We start from the raw sequence: 19,157 nt of genomic DNA, 5'->3' as shown, positions 1-19,157 counted from the left end.
CAAAGGCCCAGGTCCAACTAAAAGGCCTAATCTAAAGGATTAGAGCCTAGCTAAGTACCGGCCTTCACATAAGAAGTCGGTATCAACCACGACTTGGTCAGAAGAGGTCGGATGCGAGATTAGCTGGCAGATAAACACTCATTCAAATGAGTAACCGCCCCTAAAATCTCTCTAACCGTCTCATAAAGCCATATCTTAACCTCCCCAAGATAATAGGGACGGTTACCACCCTAAAGATATGGCACTACACCAACGGTGGTTATTGGCTCGCCTCTATAAATACCCTGACACCCCTTCAGGTATCTCTAAGTCCAATACTCTCTAAGACCTGCTTACACTCTTGCTAACTTAGGCATCGGAGTGTCTTTGCAGGTACCACCCCCCATTCACACGCGAGCACAAGTCGGACGGAGCTTCCCAAGTTGCGGACCTTTCCGGAGTTCTCCTCCATCATACACTTGGGCCGCCAAACGCCATCCTTATTATTAATCTCCGGTTACCTACCGTAACAACAATAATCAATATTATAAACTAAAACAAGATTGAAAAACTATAAAAATGAAATCAGAATTAGTAATGCTCAATACTTTTGATTATGAAATTACAAATTATAAAGTACCACCAACCAAATTTATACAAATTATAAACTTATTTGAAGCAAAATATGAAGAGTTAATAATTTTGAAAAAGAAATTACATTTTTACATTTTTAAAAATTAAAAATTGGTATCAGAGCCAAGTTAACGATTAAGGGTAACACTTTCTCTTTAAGCAACACTTTTAATGACACGCTTTTTTAGCCACAAAAAGACAAAAATCTGTACAGGCACATCTATACATTAGATGGCCCCTAATTGTAAATAAGTTTAATTTACTCGTCTTTTACAGATTTGATTATTTAATTTAAAAAAATATGTAAATTAGTATGTCTAAGAATACATAATGACTAGTTTAATAATTAATTTTTCACGTCTACGTAACAATTTTTTGTTATCTTTAATACTTCAAATAATAACTTTAAAATGGAATTTTTCTTTTTATGCAAATTATCATGATACATAATAAAGTGACTTGTGTAATGGTAACATCAGTCATAATCAGCACATAAAAATCATGCTAAGAGTATATACTTATTTTAATTCCCATATTTTCAGCTAAAAACCTCTATAGAGATAAATATATTAAATATAGATAATATAAATATATAATATCAAATTATTTTTTCTGATTTAAAAATTTAAATGGCATAATCTTTTTATTTTTGTCTAAAAATTTCGGATTCGAATCTTTTGATAACTTTATATATATATATAATATCATGTTATTTTTTCTGCTATAAGACAAAGTGGTTGTTTGTGGCATTGCCAGCTTGCAACGGCCACGTGACAAGGAACATTGATGCTTTGTATCAAAAGATTGGAGCATGTCATTATGTGGCCAATCCAATCATCTCAAAAAGGTTACATTGGTTTTTCAGAATTTGATTTGATTGCATAACAATAATTGTGGTTTCTATTAAACCATAAGAGGAAAGAAAAAAAAACACACCAACTTGTGTTGCCATATATAATCATATCATATATAAATATAATCTTTATATTAATATTATTATTATTGTTATTGGTGGATGTAAGGATTTTTCATGGTGAGAGTTTATCTCCTGAAAAATTGGGATTGAAAATTTGTGTGTGGTTATGCATCTTCCTACAACACAACACAGATTTTGGATCCTTGTTATGTACTATAAACTCTTTCTTCTATTGAGTGCATGTCTTCTGTTTGCTAAATTGCCACACTGGTTTTTGTGAAAAGGTTACTATACAGTCATCTCTTTGTTCTGTTTTCATTCTTAACTCTTGAAATTTTCTGTAATTATTGTTATTTATTATTGATTATATGAGTTTCTTTTCTCCTCTTTCAGGATTGTTCATTTTCTCAAATCTCAACTTTGAACTGAGGTTTTTTCTCAAATCTCAAATCATATATACCCTTTATGTTGTTTCACAATATTCTTTAGATTTGGGGTAAAAGGAGGGCACAACACATGTATGTTCTTTGTCCTTTGTTTTTTGTCTGATTTTCTTCCATTCTTTTAGGATGTGTAAGATTTATTGTTGGAAGCGGGTTTAAACATGCATGATGTATGATAGGACACTGTTACATCGATTGTTGTTGTTTTTGTTTAAGATTTATTGCTTTGGTTGTGTGAGATTATACTATGTTTATTTTGAAGCAGGTTTCAATTCGTTGGTGAATTTGATTGATGTAGACTTTGTGGCTACACTTTCGGACATGCCCTCTATCTATTCGATGGACGGTTCAGTGAGTGATTGAGTGGAATATATATGAAAATGGAAGGACCTTATGAATCATCATCTTGCAACGGAGAAGTCACCAACAGAACCCTTCAGATCATTAAGTATTCTCCCTATAAACCCTGCATAAAACTATCATCTCCGTGGTTCGATCTAAGAGTTTTTTATGTAAGGGTTAGTGGCTTTCAGGTGGATGAATCCACCCCAGAATTTTTATCTCTCAATCATATTCCTCTATCCCCTGACACCCTTTTAGAGGTTAATGGTGTTAGAAGCAGCATGTACTCTGATGGGGTGTGTTCGGTTCTCCGTAGAGACCGTGTCGATAAGAAATCCGAAGAAGCTATCTTTGTGAGCACAGATAGCATACGTTTGACGGGAAGCATAAAGTTCGAGGTCTATGATAAGGAGCTTTGCATTCTCTCTGGGGTTTTGGAGATGTCTAATAGCAATGGTTTTGTTGGTGAATCAAGGAACAACACAAAGAAATGGAGCATGAGTTGTGAAACACAGATGAATGCTAGCAGTGGATTCTTCAAGGGAAAACATGTTGCAGCTATTTCTGAATTAGCTTGTCCTGAGATTGAGGTTTATGTTGCTGGAAGCTTCTCTGGAAAACCAATAATCTTAACCAAGACACTGCAGCTCAATTGCAGGAAGAAGCATAATAGGAAGTGCATGTTGGATGCTATTCCAGAATATGAAAGTACTGAGTGTAAAAAAGATGCGGCTGATCAAGGACTCGATTTGCAGGTAAAAATGAGGAATGACTTTTCATTAACTTAGGCAGTAATTGTCTGTTTGATTTGGAAAATTACACTGATCGTTCTTGAGGTTAGATGATAGTTTACTTGTCACTTTTTCAGAGTCGAGATTAGTGTCACGTTCATAAGAGAAGCTAGTGTCATATTTTACAAAATACAATAGTTCAAGTGTCCTATTATCTAAATCTCAAAGAGGTGGTGTTACTTTTATAAATAGAAAGGTGTTGTGTGAAATATCATCTGGCGATAAGAGAGTTCAGTGTAATTTACCCTTTTTTTTTGGCATGATGTTATGATGCTTATATCTTTCAGTCCATTAGGGATGTAGGGTCAGGATCTTCCCATTCTTGTGACTAACATGAGAGTATCATGCTAGAGCAAATTTGTTATTTTAGTATATTCATATATCAATTATAACTTTTGCATCTTTCACCCTCATTACTATATGCCCATATGGCACTCTCTTGTAAGAATAGTACGTGTCAATTTCTCACTTAATATTATTACAATAAAAAAAGTTTTCAAACTTCCTTTGATGGATAGTACAATATAAATTCTGCACTAGTTAATCTTTGTTTTGGTCCCTCTATGTTTGCTACTATTGTCTTTGTTCATTGGTCCCAACAACTGAATAAAATCCTATCCTGGAAGTGTCATTGTATTATGGGCAGAGGCACAATACTCTGCATTTGTATGTGTATGATAGGAGCTGCATGGCCTTCATTTGTTTTATGCATGATGTATCTCCATAATCTTGTTTAGTGGTGTTTGGTGTTCCCAGTGTCTATTTCCTGTTATTGTTTTCATCAATAGTTACAAAATTTTGTCATTTTGTCAAACTTTTGTGAAGAAATTTAGTGAAAATAAAATTACCCAAATTAGACCAAAATACTAAAAGAACACATTATTGGTACCTGAATTCATAGTATGCTTTTTCATTAACTACTTCTTGGTCTTGGCAATAATATTATGCAGTACCATATCAGAATTCCATTTAAACTTTTTTTTTTTAAATCAAGTGAAGCATTTATTTATGTGCCATGTGAATTATTTTCAGATATTTTGTCATACTAATGCTTGTCCAATTTCATGTTGGTGTCATATTTTACGAAATACAAAGTAATACCAGCTAATCAGAAATTGTCAAAGGGCCATAATTCTTGCATGAAATTACATAGAGAAATAATGTGGCATATGTATGTTGATCTTTAGAAATACTTGCATTGTGTAAATAATTTTTTCCTCAAATTTCCTGCCGTAGGTATCTGAATACAGAAGCTTCAAACCAGAACAAGAAGAGGATTACAACAACTTATATTGGCAAAGAACAGCATATTTAGATGGAGAAGATGGTGAACTATCATGGTTCAATGCTGGTGTTAGAGTTGGTGTTGGAATTGGTCTTGGAATCTGTGTAGGGGTTGGCATAGGTGTCAGCCTATTAGTTCGCTCATATCAAACAACTACAAGAAATTTCAAAAGGCGTTTCATATGATAAACTCTTTTTATATTAGTTGAAAAGATTTGTGTGCTTCTATAGTTCTAAGGTGACTAGTTCTTCTCCCTTTGTTTAGCTGACAATAATCCCCCCCACCTAAATAATATCCTCTCCACCCACAATTTTCCTTTTTGAATAGGTTTTGTATCCCTTTACAAGCTTTTAAGGAAACATTTTTGTTTTGTGTAGATGCTCAACTTTTGTTATTAGGGTCGGATGACATTTGTGATATGATTGCAATATTTTGTATCTTTAAGCAGAAGAACACAGCTGTATGAAATTCCATTTTCATGTAAATGATCAAATGCTTTCCTACTTTGGAAAATGTCACCGTAGTTTATGATTAATTGTGCTGTATTCTTCATGCATGAATTTTTTTATTTAATATATATATATATATCTATTTTTGTAAATAAAATAAGTTCAAATCAAGCACACATTAAGTAACTATATATCATTCATGCTTCAAGCTTAAATAATTAATTCATTTGTCTCTACCTAGAATTTAGAATTGATAATTTTTAATATAGTTGAATAAGTACTTTTTTATTGAGCAACATTGCCATGCTTAGTCCTAATTTTCTTGGTGCTAATTGCTATACAATTATTGATTAGTATTCATATATTATATATCTTCACAGAGAGGTTAAGTGCCTCAAATGGAGGTGGCTTCATTGTAATCTGGATCTGGAGCTACTTCTGATTCAGGACCCCAAAATGCTGCACATTTCAAATCATCTTGAACCATTAATCTTGAGAACTCTTCATGGTTATACTTCATAGTGCTTTTTCCTCCTAATTCTTTTGGAAGATTCTCATCATCAAAATAAGACTTCATGAGTTCCACACTATCTTTGTTTTTGGGATACACAAACTTCACTTTCTCAAATGTCTTTGTATCCAAGAAGTACTTGACTATCTGCATAAAACAGTAAGAACTTGTAATTATGAGTACTATAACTTTGTTCCTAATTATTCATGAAATTGATATGCAACCTCCAACTAATCTTCTAAAGATTTTGGATAATAATTTGGAACTTGTATAAAATGAACATTAAATTAGTTGTGCAATGTAATTGATCCTGCAGAATATAATTGTAGTGGACATTGATGCAAGAAAAGAAATATATACTAAATTGTAGCATGTTTTTAGATTACAAACTAACCTTCCAAAAAGCTTCAAAAATTCTTGGAGGATTGTAAAGAAATGCAATGGCAAGCCTCTCAGGATAGTGATTCTGAAGAGTGTTGATGGTGTCTCTGGCCAACTTAACTGGCACGCTATTGGTCAATGACCAGCCAGTGAAATCTATCAACCATGCCATTTGTTCTTGACCTGGTGGAAGGTTAAGCATTGCATTTTCCAAAAGATACACCAAGTGCTTCATCTGATTCTCCATTGATTTGGTGTTCTTCAACCACATCAAAATATAACCAATTTCAGTACCTCCATCAATAACTCAAGCAAATCATAGTTAAGCTACAGAGTTAAATAAGGTTTTGATCCCTGTAAATAACGATTTATGGTTCTGGTAAAGCGAAATTAGTCCCTACCATCTTCTTGTATACAAATCAACTTAGAGACGGATGAACCATCGGCGCAAAGTTGATTGGTACTTTAGATGACGATAGAGACTAATTTGTAATTTCACTTACTTTTGAACATTTTTCACTAAAACCACAACTAAAACTTTCACAAATACTAAAACCATAAACCAATAATTTTACAGCAGCTGAAAACTTATTTAACCCGAAACTAAGCCGAAAATCTTAAAATTCCAAATTACAGTACCTGCATTCCAGGTCTCAAGATAAGAACAGTCCTTCCTTGCCTGTCATGAAAATTTGCTCTATACAGTTTCCCTGTCTCCCCTTCCACGGCAACCTCATGCTGTCGAATGACATTGCATTAGCAGTATTTCAAACCATAGTCACCATACTAATGCACCAAAGTCACAACAGGGAAAATTCCATGCATACATATAATTCTAACACCTTGTACTAAGATACATTCACATTAAACTTGGTGGCAACAAAAACAAGTTAATGCAGACAAATTCATAAGTGCAATTTCTCTTAAACAAAGCTATTGAGGTCTAAAGTAGATGAACTTAAAACCTTACCCAGCGAATCTCCTCAGGCTTATAGGTTGATCTCCAATTTAGTGTATCCTCCAACATCTTCTTGGACTTGTCTACATTCCAATTCCGAGCTTCCAAATATCTCTTAAAACAAGCATCTGTGCAGTACTTCAAGCTGCGCCCGGATAACGGTCCCATTGCTCCCTTTAGCTCCTTAACCTGTTTTTAGAGTTCCAATACTCACAATTAAAACCTTAAAATGGTTACACAGATGGTGATTATGCATTTTGTTAAGATTAACTGTTTCAAAATAAATGTCACTTTGACTAAAATTAGTACCTTGGATTCGGCATAAACCTCGCTGTTTTCGTGATCTTGATGAGAATTGCTCCGGCGGTGAAACATGGTGGCAACTGTAGATTTATGCACTAAGGGGAACCAGCCAGTGCTTCTGTTTTCTTTTACAACCAAACTCTATCTATCTGAGAAAAAAAGCAACAATTCAACAATCAAACAAATGCAGAGTCAAAGAACCATGAACAAGGACAAAACATGGAATCTTAGGAAGTTCATATATTGCATAATCATCATCACTATTGAATAAGGATTATTAGCTTTTTTCTGGTCACTACAACAGATCCATGAAAAGCAAAGAAAATGCATATCATTACATATATATACACATATGCTAACAAACATTAATACAGATCATAGAGTTTATAACAAACAAATTCTGGGTTATGGAACAACATAATAAAAGTTACGAACTTTAATGAAAATTTGAGCTGAAACTTACATTAACAGAGATCATAAAGTTTCTAAGGGAAAACAAATTATGGGGTATGAAACAATATAAAAAAAGTTACAAACTTGAAGTTAAATTTGAACTGAAAAGAATTACAAAAAGTACAAAGAAAAAAAAAACACAGTGATGAGAAGAAAAAAAGTCAAAAACTAGAAAAAAGAGAGAACCTTTGAGGTTTGAAGTTGTTGTTCATTGCAGTGTGTTTTGGGAAGCATCCAAGTCCAACTACTTTTTCTCGCAAGCAGACACTATTTATTCAGAATTCAACAACCGATTAAGAAGAGTGAGTATGTAAAGAAAAAAGTAAGTGTGTACGTGTTAAGTACATGTGTATGTTTTAAAGCTTTGAATCTTTCTTTCTGTTTCTGATTTCTTCTCACAAACTCCAAACAAAAACAAACAACATTCTTGATGACAAAAATTAAAAGAACAAAACAAAAGACACGGAAATAAAATGTAGAGGAAAAAAAAGTGAATGGACATGAACCAACTACTCAATGAATAAAAAATATAGAGCTAATAGAATATTTTTTCGCATATTAAAACTATCAATAATTAAAAATTTAATGAGATCTTTGACTATATAATATTTAAAAGGAATATTTTGTTAATTTTAAGATTTTTGATATAAAAATAACTTAATTATAAAATTAAAAGTCTTGTAAAAAATTAATTAAAAAAATATATAATATAATTATAAATTTAGTAAAACTACTTATATAAACAGAATAATTACAGAATAAGTGAATGGACATGAACCAACTACTCAATGAACAATGAAAGATTAAGGTGTGATCATTAATATAAGTTTAGAACCATGAAAAATATAAGTTAATTTTATATTTATTAAAAATTGGATTAATATAGTTCTACAAACTTGGTTAATAAATTATTTATTTTAAATTTTGTTAAAGTAATTACTTAAGAAATAAACAAACTTGTTACCTTTTTAATAATTTTGAGCTGGAATATTATAATTAAAAAAAAGGTTTAAAAAGATTGTAAATAGACAATTAAATTTTTGATAGAATTATCAAGTTTAATAAGTGATTTATTTTAAAAAATTGAATTATTAATTTTTTTTTTGCTTAAATTTAAAATATTAAAAATATACTTTTCAATGGTAATGTTGAAGGAAAAAAGAAAAAAAAAATTGACACCATTGATTATTTAATTGTGTAATATTAAAAAAATATTAAAAGTGATATTAAAATAGAACTTTTAATTTTTAATGTAATATGTGTTTACATGCTAATGAAAATATTTTATTTTAAAAAAATAGTACCTTTTAAATTTGTATTAATTAATAGTATTAGTACATTTATATAACAAACACAATTTAATAATTTATGCCTCCCAAAGCTGTACGATTGAGGAAAGTGTCATCATTTTGTCCCATTTCAATAGCTTCTTGAAACAGTTACAGTTTATACAAGTAATATTCAGAATTGAGAAAATTATTTGATACTTTGGACAATATTCAGTTTTCAATTTTGATTAATGTTATTCAAAGAAGAGGGTTGCTCTTGCTATAAAAAAAAAAATGAATAGTAGCCCCCACTTCACAAAACACCAAGAGAAATATTAGGTGACAATGCGACAAGTACTAGTGTATGATTCTTTTTTTTTTCTTTTTACTTGACCCAAAGGAAATTATTAGGGGGTATTAAAAAAGAGTATTCATAATTTAATTTAATATGTTACCAAAAAATAATTTAATTTATATTTCATTACTGTTTTCTCTATTGTTTTTTTTTAATATAACAATTATTGTATTATAATATGAATTTAATTTTGATGTACGATCAGCGTAAAATCGTTTTACACATGTATTCAATTACATAAGGCTGCGTTTGTTTAGTGTATCCTTTAATACATAGACACAGAGACATAGACATTAAAGATACAGACACAATATGACACAAATCTTTTAAACTTGTTTGGTATATAAATACAAAACACAAGACACAAATCACAATCTTGTTAAATTTCAATATTACCCTTATTGCAGTCTGTTACCAGTACTATCACTACACAACTATTATCTCAACCAAACCATTAACAATCAGCCACCATCTCAACAAAAAATAATTACCAATAACAATCTAAAACTAAATAACAAATTTAATACAACAAATATCAACAAAAAAATCAATCTAACAAAATTAATACAAGATTATTTTATCAAAATTTAACAAAAATTCAAACAAAAAAAATTAAATTATACAAAAAAATAGTGCCAGATCTAGAACATGGTAATAAAATACAGATCTAGAAACACAGTGCGCGAAAGAATGGAGAAAGATCTGAAAAAATGGTGAAAGACGAGAGAACAGTGTCCTCGACAAAAAGTGAAGCAGAGGCAACAATCGCAAAAGGTGACGGCGACCGAAGAGACAATCGTAAAGAGACAAAAAAAGTGAGGGAGGAGAAAAGGGAAGAAGGGATAGGGTGGTAGCGGTGATTTGGGTGAAAGAAAGGGAGGAAAGGCGGTGGTTTGGGTGGTAGAGAGGCGGTGGAAGGAAAAGAGGAAGAAAGGCGGCAGTGATTTTGATGAAAGGAAAGGAGGAAGAGACGCGGCGGCAGACTAGTGGTACGACGGGCGGAGAGGTGAGAGTGACAAAAAAAATATGGTAGTCTGTATTTTGGAAGTGGAAGGAAAAATGGATGAAAAGAATTGAGGAAGGAGAAGAATTTGAAGGGTAATTATGAAAATTAAATGTTAAAAGTAGTGTGTCTATGTCTCAAGTTCAGTGTTCTACCCCTTTCTGCTATACACAAATTTTGTGTCTTTGTATATTCCCGTGTCTATCAAAATTTTGTGTCTAACTAACCAAACGAAAAACGTGTGCTTCCATATCTATGTCTTGGGTAGACACACCCACTAACCAAACGCACGCTAACGTCACATTAACAAAAATAATTATTTTTTACATTAATTATGTGAACAGTCATTCAACATAACAGTGGTAATGTAAAACATTTTTACATTCTCAGTGTATAAAAATTAAATTCTTATAATATTCTATTATAAATAAAATAAAATTCTATTTTCTTGTTTTTGCCCTAACAATTATTATTATTATTATTATTTGGTGAAATTTGCTATCTTAGTGGCTGGTAAATGGGGGCATTGATTCCACTTACATGTGGCAAAGTCATGAGAAAAAATCTAAGCCAACCAAATAAAAATCTTCCATCCTTTCCCTTATTCCAATTCTAATTTCCACCACAAATTAAAGTAGTCATATTGATGAGTCATTTGTCATAATTATAAAATGATTTACTTCCTTCTACTTTTGCATGCCAACAAATGAAGAATAAATGACACGCAAAGAATGTTCATATAGTACTACAACTGTATTATTACCCCACCATATTAATCAACAAATTGACTCAACCATCACGGATTCTCCATCAATTCCATAATTGGAAATATCTAACCACCACTAATGCTTGGTCTTTTATAGTAAAATTGTATTCAAAATTTCAATAATACTAAAAGCGTTTTTAAGATTTGATCAACTTGATTCATATTAATTATGTCACTCAATAACATGTATCACGTTATGATTTGTCTATATATAATAGAGTAATGACATGCCTTTTAGTATTCAAATATTAATTTATACTACATGTTACAATATATTTTGTTCATATATTTTTGTACATGACTTAAGTTGGTCTTTAAATTTACACTAGATAACTTGTTTTAAAAACTAATTTAGTCCACATCTTTTAATTTCAATGACTAAATAAATCACTTAATAAATATTCAATGACCAATTGAATTACCCACAATGATGACATATTGAATGGTATGTACTATATAAAATTCACCTAAGGCATTAGTCATCTAACCACTATCCTAAAAGAATCAAAATTCACCTTTATTTTTCTTATTTCTTTGGAGAAGAATATGTTTTTTAATTGAAGACTACTGCCTTTGAGCACGGAGTCAAAATACTCCAATTTAGAAAGGTGAATTATTTAATCTGAGAAAATGCGTTTGATTTATTCAACCCCAAAAAATACGTTTTGAGAAATACTAAGGCGGCTTTGACCCGAAAATAAAAAAAGTAAATAAAATGAATTAGATTAAAGTAGGTTGCTTCAAGTACATTCTCCTGCCACTTCCCCCACAACATGCACCCAAAATATTGGCTATCTTGACAATTAGAATTCGCATTTATTGAAGAACATGTTGATTTATTCGTTTGAGAAATATTACAAAATTAATATTCTTAGTTAGTTAGTTATATATAAGTCTAAACATTTCTCTAATTTCCAATCAGCGCATTAAAAAAAATAGGACCAGGACCAGCTTTGTGCAATTGGTTGTGCCCCTTATCCGTTGCATACGCATTTTTAAGGACTTTACAATCATCATGACTGATTTTGTTAGAATTCTACGTCTATCAATCTATCAATGGCTGATTTTTTGGATATTGGGACCCTATGTGTTGTTTTTTCGGGTATGGTTTTTCTTTTTTTACTTTATTATATTATATATAATCAAATTGGTTGGTCCAATTTGATGGTAGTTAAATGAAAAACAAATCGGCCGTTCGATTTTTTTAGAAGAATTTAAAATCTTAACATAATACAGAAATTATTGAGTCCAAATGTCCAATTAGTCTGAATTAGAGGTGTCAAAAATGTTCAAGAAGCGGAGATTCTTGCGGAGATCGCTCCAAATAGAACTTTAATGGTGAAAAATTTTTTCCGTGAGGATGGAGATAGGGAGCGTCTCGAGACAGGCGCGGGGACTCGAGCGGAGATTTCCACCCCATCCCCGATAATTCCCCGAATTTTTTAACTTACTTAATAACCCTTACTTTATTTCTAATATAGAAGTTTTTTAGTAATTTCACTCATTGAAAAACCTAACCCTATTATTTAAGATTTTATTTTTTGAGTTATGATTTGCTTGCAATTTGTTTTTTTTTTTTGATATTTTTTATTATAATTTCCTTATGAATGTTAAATATAGGGAAATAGAAAATAGAGCCCACGAAAAACAAAAATGGGAACAATTATTGACATTCCCCACACCCACTCCATTGACATTCCTAGTCTGAATTGTGGTGTTTCAAACTTTTTTAAATTAGAAAATCTAAAACGTTGGGTTCGACTAATGTAATAAAAAATATAAATCTAACGGTCTGATTTTTGTGCATACATACATACATATTTCAATAACATGCCTTTATCAATTACTCATCATTTTTTTTTTGTCTTCACCACTTCTTCTCATCTCTCTTTCTGTTGTAAATGAGTGAAAATAAGTCACAGCAAGTAAAAAAGTTAAAATGAATGATATAATTTTTTTAAAAGTATATAACCATAGTCAGATTTTATAAGTAAAATTTGTATGTAAAAATCTTGTCTGATATTATTGTTCTTTTCACACTATCTTTGAAGATCTAAAATGTGTAATTTATAAAAAGATATTTAAGAGGATATCATGTATTTTGTATAGACATCCTATATCAGTGTTTGATAAGTTTGTTCAGTTTCAAATGAATTATATCACCAATAAAATGAGCATGTAGGAGATGTTTTCAATCTATTTTCAAATTCGATCACACGTATCATTGATCGGATTGTATGTTGAGTTCAAATAACTCTAAGGCGACCGAAAATATCAAATGAAAAGATCACAACAATAATAACAAAAATAAACACAGCATAAATATAAATGTGACAGAAATAGTAAATGCACTAACAAACCAGCAATTCAGCATCAACAAATGTGACAAAGGTAACAAACTGTTTTAAAAATCATCTTTAATATGCTTGCACTGAGATTTTCTAAATCCCCAAACACATATATATAATTTGAGTATTTGTATGATAGATTAATATTAAAGATTTAGTTAAGTTTGTAAATTAATGTTTGTATCAATGGAAGTAGGATGTCACATACATGTCAACACTCATAAATTACTGAACTCTACAAAACGTAGACAAATATTAACACAAATAATCAAAGTAAAATAAAAAATAATAAACTAAAACTATTCATATTAAATTTACAAAAGTATTAATATTATATTAATATTAATATTAGATTTAAACTCACTTACATACTAATATTAATATTAAGTTTACAAGTTAAAAAGAATTAATTAACATCATTATTAACTCAATTTCATTTCATTATTAAAAATATCTAAACAAATTTTATTCTAATATATTTTTAAAACACATATTAACAAATATAATTAATAAATAAATTTTCCCAAAAAATATATAAATACATACATACAAAAACACAAACTATAATGTTTAGAGACTTTTTATTCCTGTTATTTTATAATAGTATTTGTCGCTTTAATTATTAACACATCAATTTAAAATTAGAAATGATGAAAATGCATGTCTTTAATAATTAATGTATTATCTCTTTCATTCAATTCTATTGTTGACCAGCTCTTTAGTGTGGCGATGCTGATGTTCAGATAATAAACAAAGTAAACACACAACCATGTATGTTACAACGATAACTTGCAAAAACATATGTAACTTACTTTGATATTAATTATTTCTAATAATATTTTAATCCATACATAATTAGAACTGAACATATATTTTCGATCAATCTAAAGTACTCTATCATTTTCTGTTTCTATACTCCATATATATAGTTAAACACTAAACATTAAATAAATTCTGAAATAGACACTTGCAATATCAACAAGGAATATTTTATAAGCAAGTGGGCTCGTGTTGGCCTGCATACCGTAATATAACATCAGCTTAGCTTGGCTTGTTGGACGACATTCCACTGTTTGATCGATCTCCTTAACTTGACAATTCTGTCTAAAATATTACCGTGAGAAAGTAAGACCATATCTTTTCCCTGGGGACCTTTAAGGCAAAGATGATGACAATGTTATTGTTTCATCTTTCACCAAATTGCTTCTGTCGGCAAACGCTTCACCTGTAATACAGAAGTACCTCGACCCATAGTTAAAGCATTGAGGATAAATTAATAAAATAAAACTTCTACAGTCAATGTTACTTTCTCTATTTTATTTTTTGACTGAACTATCTTGTTTGAATTAGCATTTCCTAACTTCCGTGCTTGGATTAGCATTTCCTTTAATTTGAAATGGAGAGACATGGTGGAACCGAAGTCAGAAAAAGCGGATCCAGGTGGAGTCGAACCACCATCCTCCCAGACGTAGCAGTTTGGGCGCTCATACCAACTTGAGCTCATGGATCCATTAGCAGTGCACAACCACATCCAACTATATGAAAAATACCTCAATTAAAAGAGATATCAATCTCACTAGACCCGAAAAAATTAAGAGAGATTAATCTGGAGAAAGTTTTCTAGCGGTTTAAAGACCCAGTTTTACATAAAAGCCATTTTCCAACTGTAAAGCTGCGGCCTTGTGACAAAAAGTAACATAAAAACGGTAAAAACGACGTAGGTTTTTTTTTTGGGTAGGTCTAACTAGAATAAAAGCCGGACCAAATGACGCTATAGTCCTTCTCTTCTGAAAATACCTCATAAAATTAATGGTTATCAAAAGCTAGAAACGAAATACAATCTACAAGCAGAGCCTCGCACACTGGGGGCACTTTGTTGAATAATGTACACCAGACACGACAGGACTTACTGAAACCAACTTATAAGATGGATACTTACAAATTATGAGACTAAGTTTCAAACAAATGACGGTGAAATAAACTTTACGAAAATAATTAGCAGAGATGATACCGTATACCCCAAAACTATAGCAGGAGCAAGAGATTAAATGCTAACGACTGGGGTTTATATATGATTCAATAACGTCGGAGTGTGCTATCTGAATGTAAGTACAGCAAGCAGCAAGCAAAAGGAATCAATATCGCTGGTGCGCATCATCTGAAATATGTATCGGGTACTGTTAAGTGTTAAGCAACAATATCCTCGAAGGTTTTATATTTACAGCAGAATCGCCAAATGTTGATGCAAGAGATGTCGCCAAGCTATGGTGAGAGGCAAACTCACTGCAAAATTTGCTTGAAATTGCTGTCAAACTAGAACCAGTGAACATTAACCTGCTTCACATGAAATAGGTATGCGTTAATTAAAAATTGAAACCAGGCAAATCCAGCTGATGCTTTTATGAGAAGTACAGTTCGTAGAACCTCCAAACGATACCATACCTTAGAAATGGGTGTTCATGAAATGAATCCTTGCAAAGCTTCCAAATCTCGGAAGGCACCTGAAGATCAGCATAGAACAATCATCACTTGCCACTAATCCAGTGAAATCGTTGGGGATAAAGGCAAGATTCTAAATACCTCTGGCAAGGCTTCAAATAACCTTCGTCCAAAGCACATCCGCAGAATATTGCTTGTTTACTCCGGTAAACGCATCCTAAAATAATGGCTTCAGGAAGACACAGTCCATCTCCGGGAATCCTCGCTCAAATACCACCTGGAGAAAAAGGTGCTCCACCCGTACTATCTTTGCTTGATAGTCAACAATCGGGTTATGCCTCTAACATGGAATACAGTCCTTAAATGTACATTAAGAACCACTAACTCAGCTGCATACACAGACTTTACAAAAGAACCATATATCCCTAATATATGATACGGCCAACTAGTGAAAAATAACTATGATACATTGGCACACTCCCCATAATCCATATTCAACATTATATATACGGAAACTAGTAAATAACGCATCAATATCTCAACATATCTTATAATTAAAAGAACTTAGTAAGCTTAAATATAAGGTTATATACTGCATGCACTCCGAATATGTACTTAGGTTAATCATGTAACATATATTCCATATTTGTTGTGGTAAATTCCTTTTAAAATTGTAACAATGGAATAGAACACACACTGGCATTTGCTCAAAAATAATATTGGGCGTACAGCATCAATGGAATCCGTATCAATAGTTAAATTGTGGTCATGATAGATGTTACAAATGAGGATGATGCTATCTTGCAAAGGAGATTGGTAATTACTAAATAATTAGAATTATTTAGTGCTTCTACGGCCTTTGGGTTAAAGACTAATTCTTATTAGAATGTTGATTTAGGAATACAATACCATATTTTACATTAACATACTTGCAAGAGATCCATTATAATACACTATCCACGCGAGGTATAGAATAAAACTTTTATACATGTATAATTTGTAAAAAAAATAATTTCATTGTTAAATCATTTAAAAATAAAAGTAGATGTTTAGCTATTAAAAATAGTTTGATAATATCTGAAAATTAAAGAAGATTTTTAATTTTCCATCCTATCTAGAATGTGAATTTAAATTTAAATTAAAACTGAATTAAATAGAGGGAAGCTTTAAAGAAACATGTTTACTTAGGCTATACAGAGAGATATATCACAAGAACAATAGAACGCATAGTAACTTTTAAGATATATAATCTCTAAGGAATTTAAAATTTAAAACATGAAATAAATAAGTGTTTAGCATAGTGTACCTTATAACGTGTTACCTTATTGGAGACGAGAACATGTATTGTACCGGTTCCAACTGGATTAACCAGTTTTAATTGCAAGTTGCTTCCATAGCGAAAGGATTTAAGGCGTGTGTGATAGAATTCATAAGGGCATAGAAGAGGGGAGAGAGAGAGAGAGAGAGAGAGAGAGAGAGAGAGAGAGAGAGAAAGGAAAAGAAGAGACACAACACACGCACACAGGGAGAGAGCTTGGGGGCATAAAAAATGTAACAAACCCCCAAAAAAACTCTCCCCCTAAAACACAAACAAAACTTCTTTTATTATCTTTTTTTTGACCTGCCATGCAAGCGCACCCGACATGGCAAAGGCCTGATGGTAACAAAAGAATGAAAAAATAACAAACTAACAAGATCATATACCTTTAAGGCTCCATCAATACGCCTAAGACATATCTTTCTCCCAAAACCCTAACCTCCATTCAGTTCCACATAACATTCCATATAATACCTTTTTATTGATTGATACAACAAAGATCGCGCATCCATGTGTTAAAACTGTTAATTTCCAGAAAGATCCAGATCCTCTACCGCCAAATTCCGCCGCGGAAAACCCTCTGCCCGCAAGAACCACCGGAAGAGATCCTTCACCGCCACAATCCACAAGAAAAATCAACGATCATCAGCTCCGCGCAACCAAAACCCTAACAGTTACCACAAAGGAATAATCAGAAAACAAATTCAATCAAAATTAAGCGCACATAAAAAAAAGAAAACGGATCCAACTTACCTTGCTAAGAAAACACGATCAGATTCTTTAAATCGTCGAAAATCCAAAACAGATCTAAGATGCCTCGAACCAGAACCATTCAACGCGATCGAAACCGATCCTTGGAGAGATCCTTCAATGATCCATGCCTAATAGCCAGATCGAGGTTCGATCCGTGATAACAGATACGGAAACATGGCTTTGACCGCATCGCAGAGAGGAAGAGAAGGGTGGTTATGGCGTCGATTGGGATTTACGCGCGTCTTTGACGATTGTGGAGGGAGAAAAGGTTAAGGTCCTTTTATATAGTAGAATCTGAGGGAATCAACGGCTACGATGGGTTAGTTATAAATAGATGGAACGGTGGAGATTGGATGAGGTAGTTCCCGAATCAAACGCTGAGTCGGTGTGCCATGTGTTGGTACCAGTTAAGGAATTTCCGGTCTAAAACGGAAAGAAGGTTCTCGATAACAGCCTAGATATTTTTTGTTTTGGGCCACATTTTGGTATTGGGCCAGATTTTTTGAAGCCTCTAATGACCAAGTTTATTGGGCTTTAATGTATTTGGGAAACTATGCAATGGGATCACTACCCTCCCCATCCCAGTGCTGTATTTGATTTTGTATTTGATTTAGTATATAGGTGATTATATTTTTATTTTTAAATAAATGCATAATTAGATGTTATGATTCACGCATGGGAACACACAAATTTTAAAATATTATAAAATAAATAATTTATAGATAAATTATAATTATACTATTTCTAAACTCATTTTAAAAATACATGTTAAAAATAAAATTACGATTACAAACACACGTGTTGGACGAATATCAATAAATATCGTGTCTAAAATATATTCAACACATAAACACAACAACTCAACAAGTATACATTATATTGTCATATATTCACTTATTTATTTAAATCACACAATGATGAATTTTAAATTCTAGTTACACAATAAAATATTTCGTTCTTGATTTATAAAAACAAATAAATTAAAAAACAATAAAAATCTTAAAGTGGGAGTGTTAAGTTGTTACTCTCTAATTGATAATGATACTCCTTTGTTATATTTTATTACTAAACTACCCTAGCAATTTTACATGGTTACGTACTTATGTATGTTTGATTGGAAAACTTATGAATTAAGAAATGAGAGTGGAACAATAATTATTCAACCCAAAGTAAGTGGTGACCATGGCCCATATATACATTGCCGAGAAACACCTTGTCGAGAGAAAAACTCGTATGCAACTTTAGTTTCATCTTGTAACTTTAATCGTGGAGCCAAGCGGAAAGAGGAAAACGAGCACTCAAAACATCTTTTATTATTTGCCTCTTTTTGTTTTTAACCTTTTTTTGTTGCTAAAGGCTAAAACATTATTTGACCTTAAATAATTGAGTTTGGTATTCTATGGCGTAATATATAGCAAATTTGCACTTGGCGTGTTTGATGGTTTGAATTGGAAATCTGTGTG

At 31.8% G+C, this 19,157-nt stretch overlaps 2 protein-coding genes and 1 long non-coding RNA gene across 6 annotated transcripts; 1 reads left to right on the top strand and 2 right to left on the bottom strand.

Annotated features, from left to right (window-relative positions):
• The first annotated feature begins 1,631 nt into the window (after positions 1 to 1,631).
• On the top strand, positions 1,632 to 4,902 carry LOC107495970 (uncharacterized protein At1g01500). 3 transcript variants are annotated; one of them, XM_016117166.3, is made up of 4 exons: positions 1,632 to 1,812; positions 1,922 to 1,958; positions 2,237 to 3,068; positions 4,341 to 4,902. In XM_016117166.3, the coding sequence occupies exons 3-4, from the start codon at positions 2,346 to 2,348 to the stop codon at positions 4,572 to 4,574; spliced, it is 957 nt and encodes a 318-aa protein (XP_015972652.1). In that variant the 5' UTR covers positions 1,632 to 1,812; positions 1,922 to 1,958; positions 2,237 to 2,345; the 3' UTR covers positions 4,575 to 4,902. The 3 variants fall into 3 exon arrangements, with proteins under 3 accessions (XP_015972652.1, XP_015972654.1, XP_015972653.1); XM_016117168.3 differs by having other exon boundaries at positions 2,234 to 3,068; XM_016117167.3 differs by having other exon boundaries at positions 1,922 to 2,046.
• A 151-nt stretch (positions 4,903 to 5,053) lies between these two features.
• Positions 5,054 to 7,833, bottom strand: LOC107495976 (uncharacterized). 2 transcript variants are annotated; one of them, XM_052262587.1, is made up of 6 exons: positions 7,631 to 7,833; positions 6,998 to 7,136; positions 6,701 to 6,877; positions 6,370 to 6,468; positions 5,744 to 5,989; positions 5,054 to 5,496 (listed from the first exon to the last, which is right to left on the bottom strand). In XM_052262587.1, the coding sequence occupies exons 2-6, from the start codon at positions 7,061 to 7,063 to the stop codon at positions 5,233 to 5,235; spliced, it is 852 nt and encodes a 283-aa protein (XP_052118547.1). In that variant the 5' UTR covers positions 7,064 to 7,136; positions 7,631 to 7,833; the 3' UTR covers positions 5,054 to 5,232. The 2 variants fall into 2 exon arrangements, with proteins under 2 accessions (XP_052118547.1, XP_015972663.1); XM_016117177.3 differs by having other exon boundaries at positions 6,998 to 7,140; positions 7,631 to 7,832.
• Positions 7,834 to 14,964: 7,131 nt separating this feature from the next.
• On the bottom strand, positions 14,965 to 17,967 carry LOC107495956 (uncharacterized). Its single transcript, XR_001593556.2, has 4 exons — positions 17,695 to 17,967; positions 15,765 to 17,608; positions 15,627 to 15,685; positions 14,965 to 15,518 (listed from the first exon to the last, which is right to left on the bottom strand). It is a non-coding gene; the product is annotated as an uncharacterized LOC107495956 (long non-coding RNA).
• Between the last annotated feature and the right edge of the window lie 1,190 nt (positions 17,968 to 19,157).

This window comes from Arachis duranensis, chromosome 6 (assembly GCF_000817695.3).
Source record: "Arachis duranensis cultivar V14167 chromosome 6, aradu.V14167.gnm2.J7QH, whole genome shotgun sequence".
Classification (NCBI taxonomy): domain Eukaryota; kingdom Viridiplantae; phylum Streptophyta; class Magnoliopsida; order Fabales; family Fabaceae; genus Arachis; species Arachis duranensis.
This window is presented reverse-complemented; position numbering and strand designations above follow the sequence as displayed.

What these genes read in the sequence shown, in the direction of transcription:
- LOC107495970 (XM_016117166.3), top strand. Translation starts at nt 2,346, where the DNA reads ATGAAAATGGAAGGACCTTATGAATCATCATCTTGCAACGGAGAAGTC. An exon ending in ATCAAGGACTCGATTTGCAG is followed by an intron (nt 3,069 to 4,340) that starts GTAAAAATGAGG and finishes TTCCTGCCGTAG; the next exon opens with GTATCTGAATACAGAAGCTT.
- LOC107495976 (XM_052262587.1), bottom strand. Translation starts at nt 7,063, where the DNA reads ATGTTTCACCGCCGGAGCAATTCTCATCAAGATCACGAAAACAGCGAG. An exon ending in AGCCTGAGGAGATTCGCTGG is followed by an intron (nt 6,469 to 6,700) that starts GTAAGGTTTTAA and finishes GTCATTCGACAG; the next exon opens with CATGAGGTTGCCGTGGAAGG. An exon ending in TTTTTGAAGCTTTTTGGAAG is followed by an intron (nt 5,497 to 5,743) that starts GTTAGTTTGTAA and finishes TGTTTTATGCAG; the next exon opens with ATAGTCAAGTACTTCTTGGA.